Genomic DNA, 22,550 nt, shown 5'->3' with positions numbered 1-22,550 from the left:
TTATTTCGAATGAAGCTTCTACCAAAGACGGTGTGGAAAATCCCCAAGATTTTAATACAAATACTTTAACCAGCTTTTTTTGCTGAAGTTTCATTTATTCAAACACAAACTGCTTTTTTATTTTTTTTTAATCGAATTGTCAGAAATAACAGGAAACTGCAGAGACATGTACTCAGTAAAGACAGATCATTGTGCTTACATGTATAGTCACCCCCCTAAAAGCCCCTTTCTGAGCATGAAAAATCCTGTTAATATAAACAAAGCCCAAGCTGCAGTATTTAAACACAATAAAATGCAATTATTCAACAGTAACACAGTAGCTTCAGACACAGGAAAGGGGCAAAGACAGAGAAAGCTCATGAAAAGCACTTTCTAAAGGATCACTGTGGCAAACACCCAAAGTACACAAACCTTAACATCTGACAGTCTGAGCTATAGAGAGTACACAGTATAGCAAAACACCAAAATCCAGAAGAAGTTAACAAAGAACCAAAGAGCTGCCTAAAGAGAAAAAGGAAAAAGAAAATCCAGATGTGTTTATGGATTTGTAAGGAGTAGGGCTTCAAGTATTCTTGTACATTCTATTAATGTCCTGCCAGCTGTCAAACAAAGCTCTGCTTTTTAACAGTGTGCATTTGTGGTCGATAAAAAGTGGCTGATTGGACCAAAACTAACAAAGAAAGGTGGAAGTTGTGTGTGTTTGTCATAGTTATAAGCCTGAAAGTAAGTAGTGTAAGTTTAAGAAAGACTAGAAGAAAAAAACATACCGGATACTTTTAAAAGAACCCGACTTATAGTAGGGGGTAATCCATGCGAGCAATGAAGAAAGAAAGAAGCTTATAGATTTTCTGAGGTGAAAACAAGGACAGAGATAGAGACCATGGACATAAACTCATATCAGTTAATATCAAAAATCATTGGCTGTGACTGAGATATTGCTTTTACCTGAGCCTCATTTCTTTTCATACGGGCAGAACACATTATGTAAAGTCTACAGAGCAGTACATTATTAGGACAGTCATGATGTCTTGAACTGGACATATTTTGAAATCAATTTTCTAAATGAATGAAATCAAGCCAAAGCATCACAGACAAGCGGGGAAATTATCCAGAATTTCAGGATTTTCAAAGATTCAAACTCCAGTAAGTGATGGAAGATTTCTACTTTGCAGTTGTGCACGAGGCTGGAAAGAGGTAACATCAGTCAGACCTAGGAGAGAAAGTGAGAAGGCAGAAAGGAAACAGATCAAGGACAGAGGAAGCGTTCAATAGTTCAGATGGACAGAAAAGCGCAAGAGAGGTGGAAAAGAGGTTAAGTAGACTGCATGAACCTTGAAATTAAATGGGTTACATATCCGATGTGGAGGGTGTTATTATTGAAACAGCACCAGAAGCTTCATGCTTCTGTCGTAGCTTCAGATTGAAAGTAGCTCTTTAATAATCGTGAGTTTTGCCTCTTTGGCTAGGAGCAATGGCTTGGCGTTTTTATGAAAACAAACACACACATACAGTGTGAAGCCCCACTCAAACTTCCCCTGCAGAGAAAATTGCACCAACAAGCTGATGCGATGTTCAATCCAAAGTCAAACTGACAGAGGTAAGAGGTTCTGAAAAATGTGCGGTGATGTGTTTGCAGCGGTAGCTTCAAAAGGCGGGATGATCATACTGTGGTGAGGTTAGTGCAAAGGAGCATCTGCAGAGATCAAAGCTCCACACCAGGGTTTTAACATGGCTAAGCTCCTCTCTTTTATCCAATACATTTAAAAGAAAATGGACTTGCCTGACTAATACCGAACACTATCAGCACGTCCATTGATGTGATACAATACTTACTGTTTTCACTTTTTAAAAAATAAAAAACACTAAACACTCGTCTACTACAGTGTTGGCCATTGTGATGTGATAATGAATGCTTCCATTTCTGTTGTAAACATAAAGCAGTGTATTTTCATCTTTCATTACTTGCATCCAGACAAAAGCTTAGTTAGCAAATGCACTTTTGCATTAATCTCTATGTCACTTTGATGATGCCCACCATACAGTCTTCACTGCTTTATACAGAAAGAGATGAGTTTATACAGAACGTATTTACGTTTAAAGGGATAATGTTGTATTTTCCATATATTCAATGTTGTTTTCTTTGTTCTGTTTTTTTTAAACCTACTTTAAGATATTTGTAGAGCAGCAAAGTGTAAAATAAGTTTTGGATCACAAGTTTATTTTGTTGTCTAGAACAATTACACTCATTCACACCCACACTAGGATATGTATTTATAAAGTGTTATAAGCTGTTCCTGTAATGTGCATAACAAAAACACAATAAAATCCATGTTGCCAATACAAACAAAGGCAGAACATTTTAATCACTGTTTTAAAGTCAGAAGACATTTGATGAAAGTGATCTTATTTGGCCTTGAAGAAGAGGTCAGAGGTTCAAAGTAAAATGACATTCAGATTATTATTTCCTATATGCTGTCAATACAAAGTGACAGTGGGAAACATAGTTTTAAAGAGCTCTATATAGCATTATCATCTATGGACCCTGAAGGAGAGGTCAGAGGTCAAATGTGACATATTTTAAATCTTTATATTGTAATTTCTATATGTTGACAATACACAGCACAGCATCATAGTTTCTAAGTTATAAGGCTTTTTGTCAGTTCTTAACCATTAAGTTGACCTTGAAGACCTTGGTGGACCTAAGACAAATTTTAATGGATTGTTAACATGATCCAACTCGACAACTTTTATCAGAATTCATCTCAACCTTCTGAGCTATTTGTGTTGACAGACAGCATGACACGCACCCAAACACTACCAAAAACATAACCTCCTTGGTGGAGGCGATTACTGTTCACTGTCTTCAAAGCTTGGCAGCGTGAGCAGCATTTAAAGCCAAAGGCTCACGGAGACACTTGGCTCACAGAAACAATCAGCACTCCCCTAGTGCCGTTGTGTAAAACTAGTTATCATGTTGTCAGTACTAAGTTAAGCTTCCTGTTTTGTTAGTAGTCAGGGTAATTGTACCTCAGCACTAGAATGCAGTCTGAAGGCTGCCCTTCAGATTCACAACATCCAACAAACGTCCAACATCCACAAAACGCATTTTTGTGTAGGAGCAAGTATGCACGCATATGTTGTCAGCAAAGGTCCTGGCTTCCTACTCAAAAGCCAATAGCTGTCAACACAAAGAAATGATATAAATCTTTCCTCTGCCCTAACTCTATGTAACAATGTGTTAAAAAAAGAAGATGAAGACGAAGAAGAAGAAGAAGTAGAGGGAAATCCCTAACCTTAAAAACATAATGTGCCACCCTTTTTTCTCTACCTTATAATTTTCTGATTTTCCCATGTTAGCATTCTCCTGGCAACAGACATCTTCCAGACATAATTACATTACGCTTAACTTTTAGGACACGCAACCACAACCAATGAAGTGCCTGTGGAGAGCGAAGCATAACGAGGGAGTGTGGATGGGAATCGGTACAACGCAGAAATGGCTCGCTCGCATGGGTTCGATCATCGTGCCACAGGAGCAGAAGCTGGAAAATAATAAGTACATTATATAAATAATAAATAAGCAGAAAGAAATGAAGCACTGAACAATAGAGAGTGTGTCATGTCTCAACTATCACGCCACTGCTCCTCCTTCCTTTTTACTACCTAGTCTGTCTCTCTCGTCTAATTTCTTCAGTCTCCTAATAGACTAAATATGCACTCTTCAAACCCTGTTGTTGCACCACTTTATCATCATGTCTCAACACGATCCACCATTATCTGTTTTGCTTTTATCTCTTCAAATGTCTGATGTGTTCTCAACTTAAAATCAGATAATGAGCATGAATTGGAGCGTTAACTATATCTTGTAATTCATCATGATTACTTGGATGTTGTGCAAGTAGCCACCTCTTGAAAGACAAACTTTTTGACCGTGAACCGCGACAAAAATAAAAGACGTGAGAAAGAAATGACGAGAAAAAAAACCCCAAACAAGAACAAAACAAAAAGCAGAGACTACAAAAAGGCAAAGCGTGGAGAAGGCAGCACACACAAGGAAAGGGAACAGGGAGAGTGTCAAAAGGAGGACAAAGGAAAAGAAAGGTGGTGGTAAGGAAAGACAACAAGAAGATGGAAAGGGAGGAGAAGCAGTTGAGACAGAACAAAGGAGATGCTGAGAGAAAGCACTCCGGGCTTTGCCTTCAAGGTTAAATCTAATGAGCTACGTGTTTATCGATGAAAGACTTGAGGACACAATTACGTTGGGGAATGCATTAATGTTCACATGCGTAGACACAAATGCAGTGCGCCCATCAACTCGAGGTAACCCGAAGACTTGCCGATGCTTGAAACAAGACTGTACCTCAAATTAACCTCAATACATCTCATTCTCTTGGCGTTTCCATGACGACGGGGTGTCATTTAGCTAAAGATGACCCCAAACCAACTCAAAACTTCACACGCGAAGATAACCGATTTTTCCAAATAGGCCGTGAATTTGTTTCCTCTAGCTAGTTTCCCTCCATTTTATTCAACTGTCAGTTCATATTTTTCTCGATCCGTCGTATTGTCTCTGTGATGCCATGTCATAACACAAGTTGACTCCAGTCCAACCGAAAGCAAAAGCGGCACAAGTGTAAGGATAGGTGCCAGCCAACCAGCCAATTTTGAACCACATCATAGTTGGCACAGTCTGCGAACTAGGTGACGCAAGTGGTGCTGCATCTCTGTCTGTGATTGACTACAACTCCTTTGCTCCTCCTCCTCCTCCACCCAGTGCTTTCACTGAAGCTGCGCTCATTAATGTCCAGAGCGATGGAGGACACCGCCATCAATCTTGCTTAGGACCACCACAGTTGAAGGCTTGGTGGTAGCAAAGAACCACTGGTGGGGGTGAAATGGCATTGTTCTGCCCTGACTTTAGAGTACATGTGCATCTCTGATTGGTGGCAGTAAGATCGAAGAGCGCAGGGCTAAAAACATTGAACAGTCAGTGCAGATACCATAAACAACACTGATCCACAAGGTGAGATCCAGGTAGCATCCAATAAAGCAAAGTATTTTTTTATTGATTTCACATCTTCCTTTTTCTCTCTGAGTGATTTCTGATCAGGACTTCAAATTTAAAATCTTAAAATAAGCTAGCAATTGCACAGGACTGATGCAGTATAAAAAAGTCCATCACTGTTATAAGCATCAATATATAGGCAAAGCTTTTTAGCTCACCTAGATTTTTCTTAGTTTCAGCCAAAAAAACCAAAAAACCCAAAAAACAAAAAATAGACAAGTATCAACCAGAATAGGCAGGTTGGATTTTTTCTTGGGAAAACTGCAGATGAGAGATCCTCATTTACAAAACGGTGGGTTGCTGGGAAATCTGGTCGACAGTGAGAAACTGGCTAAACCAGATCATTCACTTAAACCTCACAACACATACACAACAACACACGTACACACACTCGACTCTCTCTAGGATGTCATCAACACATGCCGGAGTAACAACAAACATTAATTTGTAAGAAAGAGTTTCACTGAGGTTACTGCCATACCCTTACTATAAAACAGCATTCAAATTCAGTAGCACACAAATGTGTTAGAAACACAAACAAGCCAGAGGCCTTGTTCTGTCAGTTATACACCACTTAGCAAACCCTCAGGTGTAACGTGATCTAAGATACCCAACACCTACTGCCAGTCAGCCTCCTCCTGGGCTTGTGTACAGTCGCTGCCTTTAATAGCAACGAGGAGGGAAAAAAGCCAACGAGATCTCGAGGAAAGAGACGAAAGAAATCAATAAATGGAAACTAAAAGCATACTTGACAGTTTTTGATTGCATATTTAAGTCGTGAATGTTGATTAAAGTGGAAAAAATGTTACCACAGCACAACTAGATCACCATTTTAATAGAGACGAATTCAAAAACTTATTGACCTGATAGACGTTTTTAGAAATCAGAAGCAGCACTCCTACAACTCTCTGCAGTAGCTGTCCTCCCACTTGATTTCTCTTAAACTGTAGCGTTTTTGGAGAATGTGAGGATCTGTTTGCAGACAGCGGATGCTATTTGTAGGCCGTCTCCTTCCCTCAGATGATTACTGATCCCTAATCACAGGGTGTGAGTCCGTTGGCCTGTCAGTGGGAACTTAGCATGCTCCTAGCCTGACAACCCGGACAAGCCGAAACTCATCTGTTATCAGTGTATGACAACACAATCAGGATCAGCCTTAAGTGTCTTTCCTACTCATTGTTGACATGAGTCAGCGTCCTACAGAAACATCCTTCAGTTATCATAAATAAGCTCAACACTAGATTTTTACTGGGAAAATCAGTCAGTGTTCCGTGAGCAAGCGAAAGGTCAAGACAAACACGCGAAAACAGTAGGACTGACCCTGATTTCACTCTTAAATAGTTCCCATGTCTTTCAGCCGCACTTCCTCAGCCTGTACCGAATGACCCCATTTCATGGTCCAAGACTAATCATCCCACAACATGTTCTGTAACCAGAAAAAATGTCTGGGCAGGAAATTACTCTGCACAGATAAATCCGCAACTTTACATATTCATCAGCGACGTTCTCCAAGCAAAGACCCCAAGCTGGCCATCAAAAGCAGACAAGCTGAATTTACAACTCATCTGCAGAAGCAAAGTGTCTAAGCTGAAAATGTGCATAACCATAACCAGGCTACTCATGGCAGTGCAGCCTTTTGCTCTGGGATGATCTTGTAAACTACACCTTTGTTTCTGTCTGACTATTTACAGTACACGGAGCGTGAAAGTACTACCAGCAATTATAATTTTTTTTATATGATAAAAGGAATCCAGTTAATTGGATTGCATGCAGGAATTTACCTCGGGGATATAAAAACAGAGGTATTCGTTTTTGTAGCCCCTCTGGCTTCAATCCTGCCAAAATAGATGAGTATAAAAGTAACAGCCAACAACATCAATCAAACCACTCAAAATCTCTTGTATCTATGATCTGTCAAAGCACGCTGCAGTCTTTGTTTGTGCCAGCAAAACATAGTGCCTATATAAAACTATAATGTGGCTTTCATTTGATGTCTGTCTCACAACCAGCAACCAGGATATTGCTTCTCTCTATCAATTAAAACCAAGACATCGTATTCAACGTGATAAAAAGACTGACTCATCTCTGAATCATTTTTCTCTTGAAGAACTTGGTAGCCTTGGGGCGCAGCCGCACAATTTTCGTAGAGTAATGAAGGGCAAGTTCACCTTCTCCAAAGGAGACGAATATTGAAGGCACAAGGTCACACACTGTATAGCATACAAGGTCATACATGCTCTGTGGTATTGTAATAAAACAGCTTATTAGAAGCAGAGGGTCAGCAGAGGATCCACTTAAATTCCTCGTATATACACTTTAGATGTTCCAGAATGGGAACACACCAGCGAGAGGCTTCTTTTTGGGACTCTGTTCAGAGTCATAATTTATTTTGAATGTCTTCATCAGAGTTAAGCCACTCTAAACTCCCAACTACTATATTTCCCCAACAGAACCTCTTGAATCCCTGCATAACAGACAAGAGTGAATTCCCAACAAGAGAAGTGCTAACTTTGAATTATAAGACTTTAAGCTCCAGCACACCAACCTGCCAAAACCTTTTTCCCTTGCATTCATTAACTTCACAAAGAGAGAAACCCACTTTAGCAGAGCAGCCAACTTTTCCTATCGCCCATTTCATAAGGCAATCCTTGATTCAAAATAAGTCACTGCAAATGCATGCAATATCTCACAGTCCCGCCAGCATCTAATCCCTTCTAACATCTAGGATTTATTTTTCTCCCGTAGCCCTGAGCATGCTGATTTCATTTCACAGCTCTGCCTGGATGTTTGAGAGGGAATCTTGGTGGGTAGAGGCTTGGCCAGTCATTTTAATGTATAAGCAGCAACACGTGAGGCATTTCTCCCAGAATTTATATGAGGAGGAGTGTGATAACAAAACTTCACATAGGCATTCACAGGTGAATGATACGTGTTGTGTGAATTCCATATCCTATTACCATCAGACGCTTATATGCAATTGTTTGCAGGTGCTTTGGAATGTTTCAGTGTAATGGAAAATAAAGATTGTATTTGAATGAAGAAAAGGTTATTCACTTATTTGGCAAAGGAAATGGAAGTGTCTGCACCATTCAACACCAAAAAAATAATTTCATTGAGCAACAAATTTAATTCCAGATCACTGGGAAAGAGTTCAAGTTCACATTCTGGTTATGGTTGATCAGTAAAGGTGTAGTTTGAAAGAGCTTTTTAGGTATCACTACAGTAATCAGGTTAGGGGCCGGTGATGTCAGCAGCATGAAAACCTAAGCTTTGGTTGATGAATACTGGATGAATAATGAATACTTAAAAGTCCCAAACCCAACCCAGTTATATAAATGATGTTGCTTCAGTCATTATGCTAATTAGTAGAATAGTACAACATAAATGTAGACTTAAGACCAAATAATATCACAGTCACGGCGTTACCAAGGCTCAGCCAGTTAAAATGCAAGGATGTACTATTGGAGTGCATCACTCTCAGATCTTGCAATAGTACGGTATAGGAGCACAAACTGTGAGGATTTCTCTTCAGTTTCAGCAACACAGACGGAGTCAGTTGTTAGGAAAATGTGAGTGTCACCCTGCTAAAAGTTTTAAACCCTATAAACCAGGAATAGATCCATTATAAGTACCAACTAAAGGTATTTAATGTTTGCATTGAGCCAACACTCAATCATCAAAACTCTGAGTGCTCCCGGTATTGATTAAAGCTTAGTGCAGCTGCTAACGTTACATGACCATGTTTATTTGTGTTATCCACTAAAAGAGAAGACTTTGTGGAGTGCTTGAGGGTTGAAAGACCCAGAGTGCCTTAGTGGGATTAAAAGCCAATGACAGACAAAGCCACATGATAACTTTGATGCTGTATATGAATCACTTTCAAAATCTAACACAGCTCAGTCAAGTCAGTGTAAACTTTAAAAAAAAATTGAAACTATATAAATCAATTAGCAATTAAGTTTTGATTCTGTGTTTTCACACAAAGTGTGTATAAAGGCTGTCATTATGCCAGAGAGTTTTAAACTCTGCAATCATCCCCAGGGCTTACTGTTATTAAATAGGAACATGCTGACTAGGGAGTCCACCTGGTACTCTTCATGATTTGTACATTTTTCAAGATTTTTCTATTGAAAAACTCCCACTTTGTATATCCAGAGTAACAAACAGTTAATTAAGAACAAATTATATTGATGGATTGTTTGCTTGGACCCTGAGATGGATCTTTTTGTGTAGAATTTGTATGTTCGCCATGCGCCTGCATTGGTTCTATAGACAGTAAAAAACAAGGCCATAGTTTCAAGGTCAGAATATATATGCAGTCAACATGAAATTACCCATTTGTTTTTGGTTTGGGAAGTTGTAAAACTACAGTTACATGAGAACCGAGGGCTTTGAAGTCAACAGCTAACATGGCTATTAGCTAGCTTGGTTAGAAAGGTTCATCCATGTTTTTAAATGGGAAATTTTGGCTAGTGGGAAAAAAAAAGATTGAACAGCTGACTTTTCAAGAGTGTCTCCTTGTATAACCAAAAACGTGGCAAGTATGCATCACTCAGGCTGCCCACTTTACACTTTATATTTGTTTTTGAAAGGGAAACCTTTTGTATACCAAACTGTTTCGACATCTACTTTGGTAAGATGTTGAAGGGTGTTTCTCCCGTCTATTCTTTATTTCCTTAACTTTCATTTATCAACATTAGCCAATATAAAGATTGGCAAACAGCTAATAATTTTTAAAAAATGTTGATAATATTGAAAGACCCCCATGTCTTTGGTCCTTTCCCTCGAGGAAGGGAAAGAGCCTACATAATCACCACTCATGTCAAGCAAGGAAACACCTGTCGTTAAAAACTCAGAGACGAACGATATGAAGGCAACTTGAAAAGAGATATTATCAGGTAACCTTTGTCCAGTGAATGAGGGATGAGCAACATGTTTGATTGAACAGTTTTTTTGTTTGTATGTATTGAGTTTGCATATTGTCCATGTGCCTGCATTGATTCTATAGACAGTAAAACACAAGGACATAGCTTCCAGGTTAGAAAAATAAAGCCAATGTAGAAATGAATTAAGCCTGCATTTTATCTGAAGGTGTCCATGTTGCTGTAGCTGTGATTGCAAAAAGTCTTCCAGTCCTGTAGGAGTCTACAGGGAAATGGCTTTCTGGACTTGACCTCTGTAAAGGCCTTCCTGTTTAGTTTGTGGCCTCAGTAACTTATTTCAGGCCATAATGAATAAATAATTAAGTCTCTTTGGTAAATACTGGTCACACTATATTTCAACATGCAAGATTATCTGTGCAATGCAGATTCACTAATAACTTAATAACAAGTCAGAAGCCAATGGGCAAGTAGTTTCCAAGTCAGACCTGCCTCATCTGGTTTTGTGAAACCAAGCTAATGATGGTGAAATAATTAATTTTGAAGCTTCAAAGCAGGACTTGGATAACACCACAGTAGCTAGGTCCATTTTTTTGTACCGCCTGGCTGGTAGCATGGCTCCCTCCTCCAGTCCAAAGACATGCATGTTAGGTTAACTAGTGACTCTAATTTGGCAATCGCTGGTAGACAAAGTTTTGCGTCTACAAAACAGCACTCTACTGAATGTAGGGTTACATCCTGCAGTTTAAAGCGTACTGACTTGACAGTAAGAACAGAAACGTTCTATAAATTCCAGTATTAGTTCATTCCAAAGGTGAATTAGCAAGCAAAGATGTTAATAAAAGCCTCTTAAATTGCCATGTGTAATGGGACATTCATGTTTAACATGTTTAGCTCAAAGATTAACGTTCTTGCTCTTCTTCTACAAACAAAATAAATTGTGTTTGCAAGCATATTACAATTGCTAGCATGTTATACTACAATAATTCAATGACAAATCAGTAGAAGTGCTTTTTAAAATGTGCTTCATGAGGGTATTCTTGTGCAATTTAAATATGAGTCAGGTTTTAAATTTAATAAGTCTTCTAAACTTGAATGACTAACTTTTTTTTAAGGATTGAGAGTAAAGCCAGAATAAAGTAATAAATCTGTCAATTTCATAACTCTACATACTACATGTTACATTATAATAAGAATATGTTTGTTTCAGGTTGTACGTTTGTAAAAATCAAACTTCTCAAAACATTTATCAGCTGTCACACTTTCAGAGGCGCATTTGTTAATTTCTCGACTGTGTGCTCCAACACAGCTCTGTAACTGCAATCATGGCCATAAGTTGTTGACAAAACAGTGGATCACACCCAAGAAGGGCAGGCATGGTCTGCATGTCGAAACACCACAAACTGCATATTTGGCCTTTGCAACAACTTGCTCATAGCTGAATCCAGCTCGAGGCAGGAATTGTCATCTCACGGAGACGTTTGATTAGAAAAACAAGATAGACATTCTTCAGATGGCTACTGTACCCAAAACAAAAGGAAATACCAAAATTCAAAAACTGTGAATGTAATAAATCCACAGATTTACTTCCTGCCCTTAAAAGTACGCTTTGAACATTTTTATGGATAAGCATGGTTCTCCGCACCAAAGCTGTTAATGAGCTGCTAATGGAGACCACTTGACTTACTTGACCCTGCGGTCAGCTTTATGTTCGGTTCATCCCACCAGCCAGGGCAGGGTGAGCCACTCATTCAGTCAAGTAAATCACATCAACAACCAATCACTGCCCTGAACAACTGAAACTAGAGTCGACTGGAAACATTTTAACAGGCTGGTTGCTCCGTTTGTTTCTTCTTTCCTCTAAGCAGACGTCTTTACCCAAACTGACCTCCTAAATCCGTTTTATATTCACATTTTTCAAACTGTTCCATTTTGCCCGTCTACAGAGCTATGTTTCCTTGGCTTCCCACTGAAGTTTAAGTCAACCAAAGAGATTATTTCTGCCTTCAGAGCAGCTCTGCCTCTAAGAAATGACTGTATAACTATAAGTGGAATCTTTAAAAGCTGAGAGCTTGATTTAGGAGCATCTCTTCACTCTGAAGCGGAGGCACGGCAGCCTATATGGAAACGTCATGCGTGTGTTTTAGAAGGGGGAAAAAAAGGAACCTCCGTGTCAAGACGTGCAAAGAGTAAACAATGGGAAGCTGTCAAAGCAGCCTTTAAGAATACTCTGTGAAAGCTGAGAGGATTTTTCCATCTGAGCAGGACTGGCAAACATAATATCTGGCCTTTCTGCCTAAAATACATTTAATTCAACAGCTTGTCACCTTGCTCAAGTTTTCCATTTAAAAATAGCCCAAACAGAGGTTAAGCAGTCCATCCTCCGACCAGAACGGCAGCTGAATGATGTGTTAATCTTTTCTGTTATATACCGGGCCCCTGCACGACATCAGAACTGCGTGATGGTGTTTTGACATTTCTGGAAAAGCTTGATTTGATTTTGTTGAACTCTACCAACATTCCTGCATCGACTTGCCTGGCAAAACAGAGTAAAAGACAGAATATTTTCATGTACTGAGCAAAAACAAAAAAAAAAAGAAAAAGAAAAAGAAAAGAGAAGACAAAGAAAAAAAAACATAAAGTAAAGGGTAGAGGAAATAACTTGGTTAATGAAAGGAGTTACACGTCAGAGAATGGCTTTGCTAAAACCACAAGCTACAGGAGGGTTCTGGTTAACAAAAGACTGCTACTAATTCCACATGTTCTACTGTGTTTCAGCCGTCTGCCAAGAAGCTTTGACTCCCCAACATCGCCGTTTAGCTACCAGTTAGATCAGCGAAATTACAACATGAAAGGAGCTTAATGGTAAGCTTTCCCAGAGCAGCCCTATTATCTTCTGGTGACTAATCTGCGATAACAAATGCAAGTGTGTCAGGTGAATATGAAACTAGACGAAGAGAGGAGCGGCAGGACACGCAGAAGCGAGACAGAAAATATTTGATGCAACAATCATGCATGAGCTATTGTCAGGGCATCATTAAGTACTGGATAAAATGCTCCATTTATGGAAGGGCAGAGAGAGGGAGAGAGACCGAGAGAGCAGGTTAATGACGGTAGGTTGGTCAGAGTGCATTCAGGACCTCGTGGCGCAACGGTAGCGCGTCTGACTCCAGATCAGAAGGTTGCGTGTTCAAATCACGTCGGGGTCAGAGTTTTAAGATCCTCCCTTTAATGTGTGCAAGACCCCTAGTGAAATAAATAAAACAACACCCATGAAAAAAATGCAGAGTTTTTAATCCATTAACTTAGAGCAGTTGGTAAAGTCCACAGTAAAACATCACCGACTCACACTATTCTGTCAGTTGACCACATAATCTGTGCCAGGACAGCTAAATATGTTGTAGCACAGGTTCCCTTTGAATAGACACAGAAATATATAAAAACAGAGGTCCAGAACCACCAGATGTCCTCACTGTAGAGGTCGAAGGGTCCAGGGTTTTCTTTTGAGTCATGCAGTGGGATGGTTCTAGTTTCCTGCTTCTAACAGTTCAGGCTAATGTTTAACTGGATTATCTAAACTAGCAGGCTAAGATAACAAACAGTAACTCCCCACCATCATAAGGCTGTGGAAAACACAAGCTAGTAGGGCCGTACCTAACACTGAGAGAACACTGGGCTCAAGTTTAGGCTATTGTGCACACGCCGTTTGCTCTACCGGATGGAAAAGTGGCACCGTGCGAGAATAAGAATAGATTTCATATTGTGTCAGTTGTTGGTTGTTCTTCTATAGCACTTTTCTACTCTACTTGAGCACTTTATACAAGATGCCTCATTCGCCCATTCAGACAAGCATTTTGTTTTTCACCTAAAAACTTTCTATGTGACAATGATGGGAGCAACCAGGGATCGCACCACCAACCTTCCAGATGACCTGCCCCACCTGCTGACCTACAGCCAAGTATTTAGATCAACATTTAGATGTTCTCTGGGTTTGGTTTCCTTCTTCAGATTTGTTGGGGGTTTTTTGTAGTCCCATTGTGTTAGATTCAACTTCTATTGTGTTTTCTGTGCTTTTAAAGCATCCTTCTGTTTGCTAGCATTTTTTTAAGATGCAGTGTGTTTAAACATTAAGACTACCATACAAGACAGTGTAAAAAAACTCAAGTAACATGTACAAATGTTATATTCAAATCCTACTTAAGCCAAAACAGAACATTTTTATTAAAATTAAAGTGCCCAATATGTATAATTTCACAGTCACATACATGATTTTATTAAGCTCACTAAACCATCAGTTACCGATCAGTTATTTTTAATGTGCACAGTGTGTCACTTTCATGATGGAGCTGCTGAAGCCAGCTTTTCAATTAACAGAATAAAGAGGGTTAATCTATGTTTTAGTATCATATTATATCTGTGTTTGAGATCTCATATTAATACTTTCACTGTGCAAAAAAGGTATTTATTTAGACAAGCCTCTGCAGGAGAGACACACAAAGCAAAAAAGGGAAAGTGTGCGATTTAGCGTGTTTTTCGCTGATGTCTGACCCTGTGGGCAAGAGTCTTCTCGTTTTTCTTCTCTTTACTCTTTTTTCCTTTTCCTTCTGATCATCCATTTTTCTTGCCAGTTTGCATTAATGTTATCAGTGGAGATAAAGATGAATTCATTGGCTGCCTAGCTGAGAGTGGTGCATAGGCTGATATGTACATCTGTGCTGCTCACACGGCAGTGAGCAGGTCAACCCAGATGCCTGGATTCTGACCGTGGTGTCAACTTATTTGTTTTTTTCTGGTTAAGCTGACTCCTCATGGCAGCCCAGAAACAACACTCGGGCCACTGTGCATGTCATTTTCCTCCTGTTGGGCAATTTTATTTTTAGCTCCGGCTGCGGGCAGGAAAGATAGTTGGTGTTTAATATTTTGGCTCAGTCACACTGTTGTAAATCTAAACAGAGGTGAAAAAGACTCCCAATAAACCAAAAAGAATTCATGTTGTTTAGCTCCAAGGACAGTGAATAAACATAGCAAACCCAAAAAATCTGTAAAACTACAACAGCATTGACAACAGAAGCTGACCTTCACATTGAATGACCTAACACAGGATATATGAAGCTGGAAAAGAAGTCATCCAATGGCTTGGCGTGGCTTGAAAACATAGCCCGCTTTCATTGCTGCGTTACGCAGTTATTGCCAGGAATTCCGCCCGGCTTTGTCTGAAAAACATAAGCTAATGGCTTTAAATTCAGCTTCCCGGGTTGCAAATGTTTTGCTCTCTGTTGGCTTTGCATGCATGTACTCCACCCCCTTACCATGTGCATACATATCAGCACCTGTGTGTACACCTGAGAGCCGCTCTCCTCAGCAGGAAAACCGTAATGTCTGCTTATCTTGACCCTGAACAGAGGCATTGTTTGGGTTAGATAAAACGTCCCGGAGTGTGGTGTCATTGTCCTTGATGCCGTCCACACAAGCAGGGAAACTTGCCAGACAGTCAGTGAATCACTAGTCTCAAATTCTACTTAAAATCTAACCATATCCAAAGCTGCATAAACGTGTAGCTTACAGCGCTGGTCCTTGCATGGCACAGGGACCGTTTGTGTTGTGCTATGTTGGCTGCGTTATCCAACAGAGTTTACATATAGTAAAGCCAAAACAGAAAGGTAAAGTGATAACTTTCAGACCATTAACACATAAATAAGGATCCTCCAAATCAAACTGAACTCCTCTGCAGCTTTAATACAGGCATCATATCTGATATTTGCTTACACATGCTCACGCAGACTATCGGAGGTCTGAGACCCACTATTAGTGGACACTCGATATCTTGCGTCCTGATGCTCCATTGGTCCTCCAATGTAAGCAAGACTTCTTGCCGGTTTTATGATTGTTACCAGGTCAACTGCCTGAATTTGATAGTCAAAAATATTTGGCCATAAAAACAATGCTGCAAAGTTGTTTGCACACATTCAGGATAAATGTGCAGCTTCACAGTCCCAACTGTTGTACAAGTGCAACCAATTGCTCTGCAATTTATGGGCTGTAATAGAAATATTTCTGCATTTTAATTTTATTTTTTTTACACCAACTGATTTCCATAGCGACTCCTAATTTTAAGACTCTTATTTAATTACTGCACTTGCTGTCACCACTACATACAACATGCTGTTACCAGGCCCCGTGTAAAATTACAGGCCTTACCACCCAGTAATCTCCTTTCTGTGCTATGACATGTCGTTTTACTGCAGCTGATTTTGACTGCATTGTGATTTCACTTAAAGACAATACAAATCACTCCCTCAGATCTCAGTAGACAGATAAGATATTCAGCACTTCCTGCACTTTCTGGACAACTGGGCAAACCAACATTTGGATTGTGACTGTTTTACTCAAAGACTGGTGAGATCCAAGAAAAGATGAAAAACAAAAAGGAAACTCAAGAAAAGCCAGAAGAGAATACAAAAAAAAAGAGGATGAAAGGTTAGTGAGGCCACACTTTTTTTAGTGTGCTACTCTGTTCTCTGCTGTGGTAGAATTCAAGCGCTGCCTCCTGACCACAGCTGAACCATAGAACTTCTTGTACTCAGTTACAAGCCATCACATTGCATCCCATCATCCTGGCCGGCCTTCTCCAGTCAACTCACGAGATGAACCCCCCCCCCAGCAAGCTTCAACTAACTTCCATAATCCTATTCACAGACTGCAGCTATTACATAATCACTGAATGAAGTGAGCTAACAGGCACTGACAACCCTTTCAAAGACACTTCCCACTTTCCTGCTGTGGCTTCTTCCTGCACAGCTGCCCCAGCATTAGTCCCTTACCTGAGAGCAGATGAGGATTATAAAACTAGGCAGAACTTTTACTAATGGCAAACAATTCCCAGAAGAGCCAGGTGAATCTGATGTAGCAAACAAGATGTAGCTTTAACATTTGTTTGGCAGATTCTGATAGACAAATGTGTCTTCTTACAAATACGATGACTGCTCTCACTGTCACATATAAAGCCAGGAGCCCCGCGATAGACTGGCGACCTGTCCAGGGCGTGCCCACCTCTCCCCCTATGACAGCTGCTCACGTAAAAGCCTGTGTAAGCAAAATGTCAAGCAGAATGTGTGACCTTTCACCAGCGTTTTCTTCTGGCTGAACTTTCAGAACCTTGTTGAAAACAGATGATTTAACCTTGCCAAATTCTAGTGTTGTTCTCACAAAGGCTGTATTTTAGAGCAGCTCAAAGCATGGGGAGAACACAGTCAGCACGAGAACCTGAATATTTCTTCCCTATCAGGGCATGGGAAGGACTGTTATTTTGCATCTACATGGTAATCAAGACAGTCAGCAGCTCACAACAACAACTAAAGATTCTCTGAACAATGCAAGATCCCTGATTTGAGTGTAAGTATGAGTTCCAAGGTTTCTACAGTAGATACATACACAGTTTTATTATATGATGATATTATCTTATACTGCAGATATAATGTATATTAATACATTATACATAATATGGAACTCTGCAATGTTATTTTGCCTGTAAGGACATTGCTACTTCTTCTTCTTCTTCTTTGGTGTATTTACACAATTTGGCTATGCTGCAACATGCCTCAAGTCTGCATTTGCGTAATTTGGGGAAAAATAAAGAGCCATTATGAGCTTAGGAGGCTTTACAACACATTTAGGGCAGGAACTGCAGACAAGTAGGATTAAATAATTCAGTTCTTAAGATTTAGAGCCACAACCTATGGATCCAGTAGTCATTTAAATGTACAATCCTGTAGCAGATATGGGAAGCAAGAGGAAGCATTGAACCTCTCCGTCACATCCATGCAGGGTTTTGTGTCCCAGTGGACAAGATGCAAAATAAAACCCTCATATTGCTCCTGCTTAGCTGACTAAAATTTTGGTGAATACACCGATATTACTAGTACTAAAAATAACAGCTTGAAAAGAGAAAAGCAGGAAGAGAAACCCAGAATACCATTTAGCATGAACCCTTCAAGGCTGTGCATAATGTAGACCAGATTGACTCTAAAGTTAATGGTGCTTGAGTGGGAGTCTGCTCTCTCAGGTCCCACTGAGCCTGTGACAAAGCCTTCAAGAGTCTCTGGAGAAGATCAGGGATGCCAGTACAGCATGTGATGCTGTCTGACTGTCTGTCTGACTGAGCTCTGCGACTTTAATACAGCTAATGCCGAACCTCGAACACATAAATGTAAGTGCAAAGATGAAAAGAGCACAGCGTTACCGGAGCAAGTTAAGCACTGCTTCCAAAAAAAGCCATTAGAATTGAAAATGGTTCGCGTATAAAAGAGTTAAATAAGGACATTACGGTCAGGCAGAAGGTAAGTGGATTCAGAGCAACTTTAAAATATAGGCTCATCAGATGGCAGCTGCCAAAATTGACTGATCCACTGTGAACAACAAGATTAAATGGCAAAAAGTGCATAATCGTTTCAGAGGGTAAGAACCAAATGAACAAGTCACAGCAGTGAAAGTGACCTGTGGTTGAGATCCGTGACGAGACTGTGCTGTAAAACAGTAAATCTACAGCCAAGCAGAGCTTCACGCTCGCGATCTGATGGCATCTGATCGCTCAGACCCAAGTGGACTCTCAATCTATAGCACACCATTAAGAAATCACACCAGAATGCCAAAACTTTTGGATCTTCTTTGAATATGTCAAAGCATGTTATAACAGTGAAAGCCTCAAACTGTTACAAGGCATCATTTATTAGGCAATCAAGATTTCCTTTATAGGCCCAAGTGTTCTTTGGGTTTTGACCTTTTTAGGCTTTCTCCTCTCCTCAATGTGTCCTGGAAGTAGGTGAAGTTGTCCGAGAAACCTCTACCCTGCATTTGATCCTTTTTATGAGCCATCAGATTAAACACCTGCCGTACTTTCCTCGATCACTTTGTCGATATGTTTCCGTCAGAGCAGGCATTTGGCGTCTGAAACATCAGACATGCTCAGGTTCTCGGCTCTCCCTGTGAAAGCTCAATCAAATTATCAAAAAGCTGTCAAAAATATGTTTTATGCATAATAAACTAAGATTTTATAACTCGGATAAAAATGACATTATAATGTCTGCATGCCAAGAAACCTTAAGGGTAGCTACTAAAAACAAACAAGCCAAAAAGACTTATGGTTCAAGGGTTGGGCATTCATGCATTGCTTTCAGCTGCTCTATGTGTCATTATGCCTTCCTGTAGTCCAAAGGTCTTCTGGCGCATGGCACAGTAGTTTATGTTGAGCCAAAGCCAAGTTATCTCCACAGGGAACGCACACTTCTACGTTTACAGCACAGCTGCATGGATCAATGGAGCAGTCGCCTCCATTCTGCTGAACCATGGAAAACCATCAAGCACTGGTAAACAGAGGAGTGAACGCATGTGTGTGAGTATGTACGTGCGTGTGTGTCTAAGAAGGAAGTGATCTTCATGTGAGTAAATGTTGACCCATATCATCCACGTTTGCCTACAGCGGGAAAGATCAGCTGCTAAATTCTAGCAGCGAGGCTGAAAGTGTTTTATCTGTCACCAAGAAGGTGATTGGAGAGGCTGTAAACGAAGCACTGCGTGTCTGGGATTGTGCTGATTGTTCTATCCAAGCCACCACTGTAAGCCTGGCTAAAGCTTAGCTGTAATGTCTTCTCTCCAAGAACAGAAAACAGGAACACTGGAAGAAGGGGGGGGGGAAACAGCATAGTTTTGCCAAGGTATTCCATCCTGCTCCAGTGTTAACGTGACTCCAATTGTAATAGCACCCACTGGCAAAGAGGAGAAAGTGCTGTCACTACTAGCCATGGCAACAGTACCAAACTCTAATTCATTCATTAGTCATTTAATGGGCTTTAAAGCTCGGCCACTTGAAACCCACAAAAGGGAAAAGCAATCAGTGTGCTCATTCCTGTTTGGCACAGGGGCTTCACACAGCCATGTGTTCCATCATTCAACACATGAAGGCTTTTCTTTAAACATGTAGTTGGACGAGCTCTCATAAAGCCAACAAGCTCTGCTCTTTATGTTGTTTTATGAAGACATTAAAGTAAATTAAGAATGCACCTATATTGTCTAGACTCTTACTTTACAGTAAAGTAGCCTAACTGTGATATAAGTGTGTGTGTGTGTGTATTCTTACACCAGGCTGCACACATGCATTTGACAGCTACCCTCCTTCACTGCTGGCTGATCCGGTTTGAACTCTGTGCACTTTTGCACACTTTTCCGCCTCTACTGCGCAAACCTGAACACTTTCAGTGTCCCAACTTTTTGGTGGAGGCTAAAGCAGATACACACAAGCGACACACCTTTGATAACAATGAAAAGCCCCCCCTCCCCCCTCGTTTGTGCACCCCTGGACTCCCATACCCCATGCATCGGGGGCCCCTGGGGTTCTCTGCTGTCTCTTTCCCTCTTTCCCGAAAAAAGCGCCATGTTGAGGCTTCAGTGTGGACTCGGCACGCTGCTCCGCGGAGCGGTTACAGAAATCACCCCGGGGCTGAGGTGTGTGTTGCCGGGGACTTACCTTTGCGATCGCCTTTTTGTACCTCATGGCCGCTTGTTCGATAAGACTCTGGACTTTTACATTCCCATCTCCACACGGAACGACCACCCGGGTCCTTCCGAAGCACACCGTCACTTTCATTTCTTTCCTTTTTTTTCCTCCGCCGCGTTAATTCCAAAGAGGAAAAAGCCGCGTCAAAGCGACAATAACCATCCCCGGCGCTGCGTGGGAGCAGAAAACACCGAAATCCCCAGCCTGTCGACCCAAGCGGATTCGTCTTTGTGCCCTGCGTCCTCGAAGGAGAAGAGAGAAGCCCAGCATAAGATCCAGCGGCAGGGCTGGGTGGCGTCCTCCCTGTGCGGTGTTGACTCACTTACAGAAAGTTCCCAGCAGAAAAAGCCTCTCCAGCGAGAGCGCACAACTGGACAGCTGACAACCGACACTGCGTGTGCGCCCACATGTCAGAGCAGGCACGAAGAATGTTCCCAGCGCGGGCTGATCCATCTCAGTTCACTTTAGATTTCCCTGCTTTCTTATCATATAATACATAAATTTAAAAAACTAAATAAAAACTTGCGCTGGCAGGTGGTTATCAGCAGAAAGTGGTGAGGACTGATAGTGTAATGGAACATTTTATCCAACAAAACCCGCATTTTTTCTGACCTGTTATCACAGTGGAGAGTAATCAGTATAACTAAAATATAACTTAAACGTTTCAACCCCCCCCCCATGTGAGTAGTAGTTATAATGCTGTGGTCTTTGAAATGATGGGGGGCAGGGCTGGATTAAGTCACTAGAGGGTAACAGGGTAAAAAATGACCTGTGGGCTCCATACAAACTCTGAAGGGGGGCGGCGGGGGGCTGGAGGCCTTGGGTAGTTTTCCAGGCAAGTTTGTGTTATTTAAGGCATGCACCAAGGTTTATTTTGGATTCACTTTTCATGCTAGAAATATTTAAGTACAGATGTTCTGACTATCCTATTCCTATTCCTGTGGGTAATATCGAACTGAGATCCACGAGTGTGGGAGTCACAATGGCTTCCTGTGAACTCAAGCTTGGAGGGCAGGCATATTGGAGTAAGCAGCGCTCGTGCATTACCGTGCTTTGATCTGATGAATGTGGTGATGGATGCTGAATTTCATTTTTAATAAATGACTCAAAATGAAATGCAGAATATTATCAGACAGAGTTGCATAGAACAAAGTCTCATTTGTATTTGACTATGCTGATTGCAAAGAATATATTAATGTAATAAATTATTGACCTGCAGTGCAGGATGAGAAAAATCAGCCCAAGGCTGGATAGAAAGTATGACCCAATTCACTGATAATAGCTGCAACCTTTCTGCGGAGCTCCTCTCTATCCCTGCAGCTCCTACTCTTTCTGGTCCAATGTGGTCCAAATGAGTGCACACGATGAACACGGCTGCACGAGATGCATCTGCCCCCACCTCCTTTGTCCTAACACTGTATGATTCTGTGATTGGTGCAAGATCTAAAGTGAAGTTCAGGGTTTGAAACCTGCTTTGATATGTTACTATAATAGTGTTTCTCCTTTGATGTCTAACCCCACTGCTGCATGCATTTTTTTCTTATTCAGGGTTAGACATACACTATCCATGCAATACCAAACCCTTAACTGTTTCTATTCTGACTTTTTTGAGCAATGGTAAATGGACTGATTCTTATACAGCGCTTTTCTACTCTCCCGGAGTACTCAAAGCGCTCTATACAACATGCCTCATTCACCCAATCACGCCCACTCTTACAAGCACTTCTAAACTCAAGTGCAACTAATAAGCATTCACACTCCAATGGATGCATCGGAGGGCAATTTGGGGTTAGTATCTTGCCCAAGGATATTTGGCATGCAGACTGGAGGAGCCAGGAATCAAACCACCAACCTTCCAATCAGTAGCTGATCTGCTCTACCACCTGAGCCACAGCCACCCCTATGGAAACATATCTGATACCAGAACAGAAGCATTAATAGCTTCAGCTTCCAGTGAAGTTCATACACACTGCAAAACAGATGCAAAAAAACTTAAAGCGAACATACTTTGACAAGCTGGGCTCTGCCATACGCTTCCATTTTAACAAATGCTACA

At 40.8% G+C, this 22,550-nt stretch overlaps 1 protein-coding gene and 1 non-coding gene across 4 annotated transcripts in view; one reads left to right on the top strand and one right to left on the bottom strand.

Moving 5' to 3' along the window:
• The window catches only part of LOC100702913 (partitioning defective 3 homolog), a 346,275-nt gene extending 324,620 nt beyond the window's left edge, over positions 1–21,655 (bottom strand). For 2 of the 3 annotated variants that reach the window (XM_025910173.1, XM_025910174.1), the window contains exon 1: positions 20,465–21,655. In XM_025910173.1, coding sequence (XP_025765958.1) covers positions 20,465–20,584 — 120 coding nt within the window. In that variant the 5' untranslated portion in view covers positions 20,585–21,655. The remainder of the gene's footprint in view (positions 1–20,464) is intronic. The other variant, XM_005471661.4, reaches the window with a different exon arrangement.
• On the top strand, positions 13,083–13,154 carry trnaw-cca (transfer RNA tryptophan (anticodon CCA)). The gene has a single exon. It is a non-coding gene; the product is annotated as a tRNA-Trp (tRNA).
• Positions 21,656–22,550: the final 895 nt, after the last annotated feature.

This window comes from Oreochromis niloticus, linkage group LG9 (assembly GCF_001858045.2).
Source record: "Oreochromis niloticus isolate F11D_XX linkage group LG9, O_niloticus_UMD_NMBU, whole genome shotgun sequence".
NCBI lineage: Eukaryota > Metazoa > Chordata > Actinopteri > Cichliformes > Cichlidae > Oreochromis > Oreochromis niloticus.
Note: the sequence above shows the minus strand (reverse complement) of the source record. Positions and strands in the feature narration are given on the sequence as shown.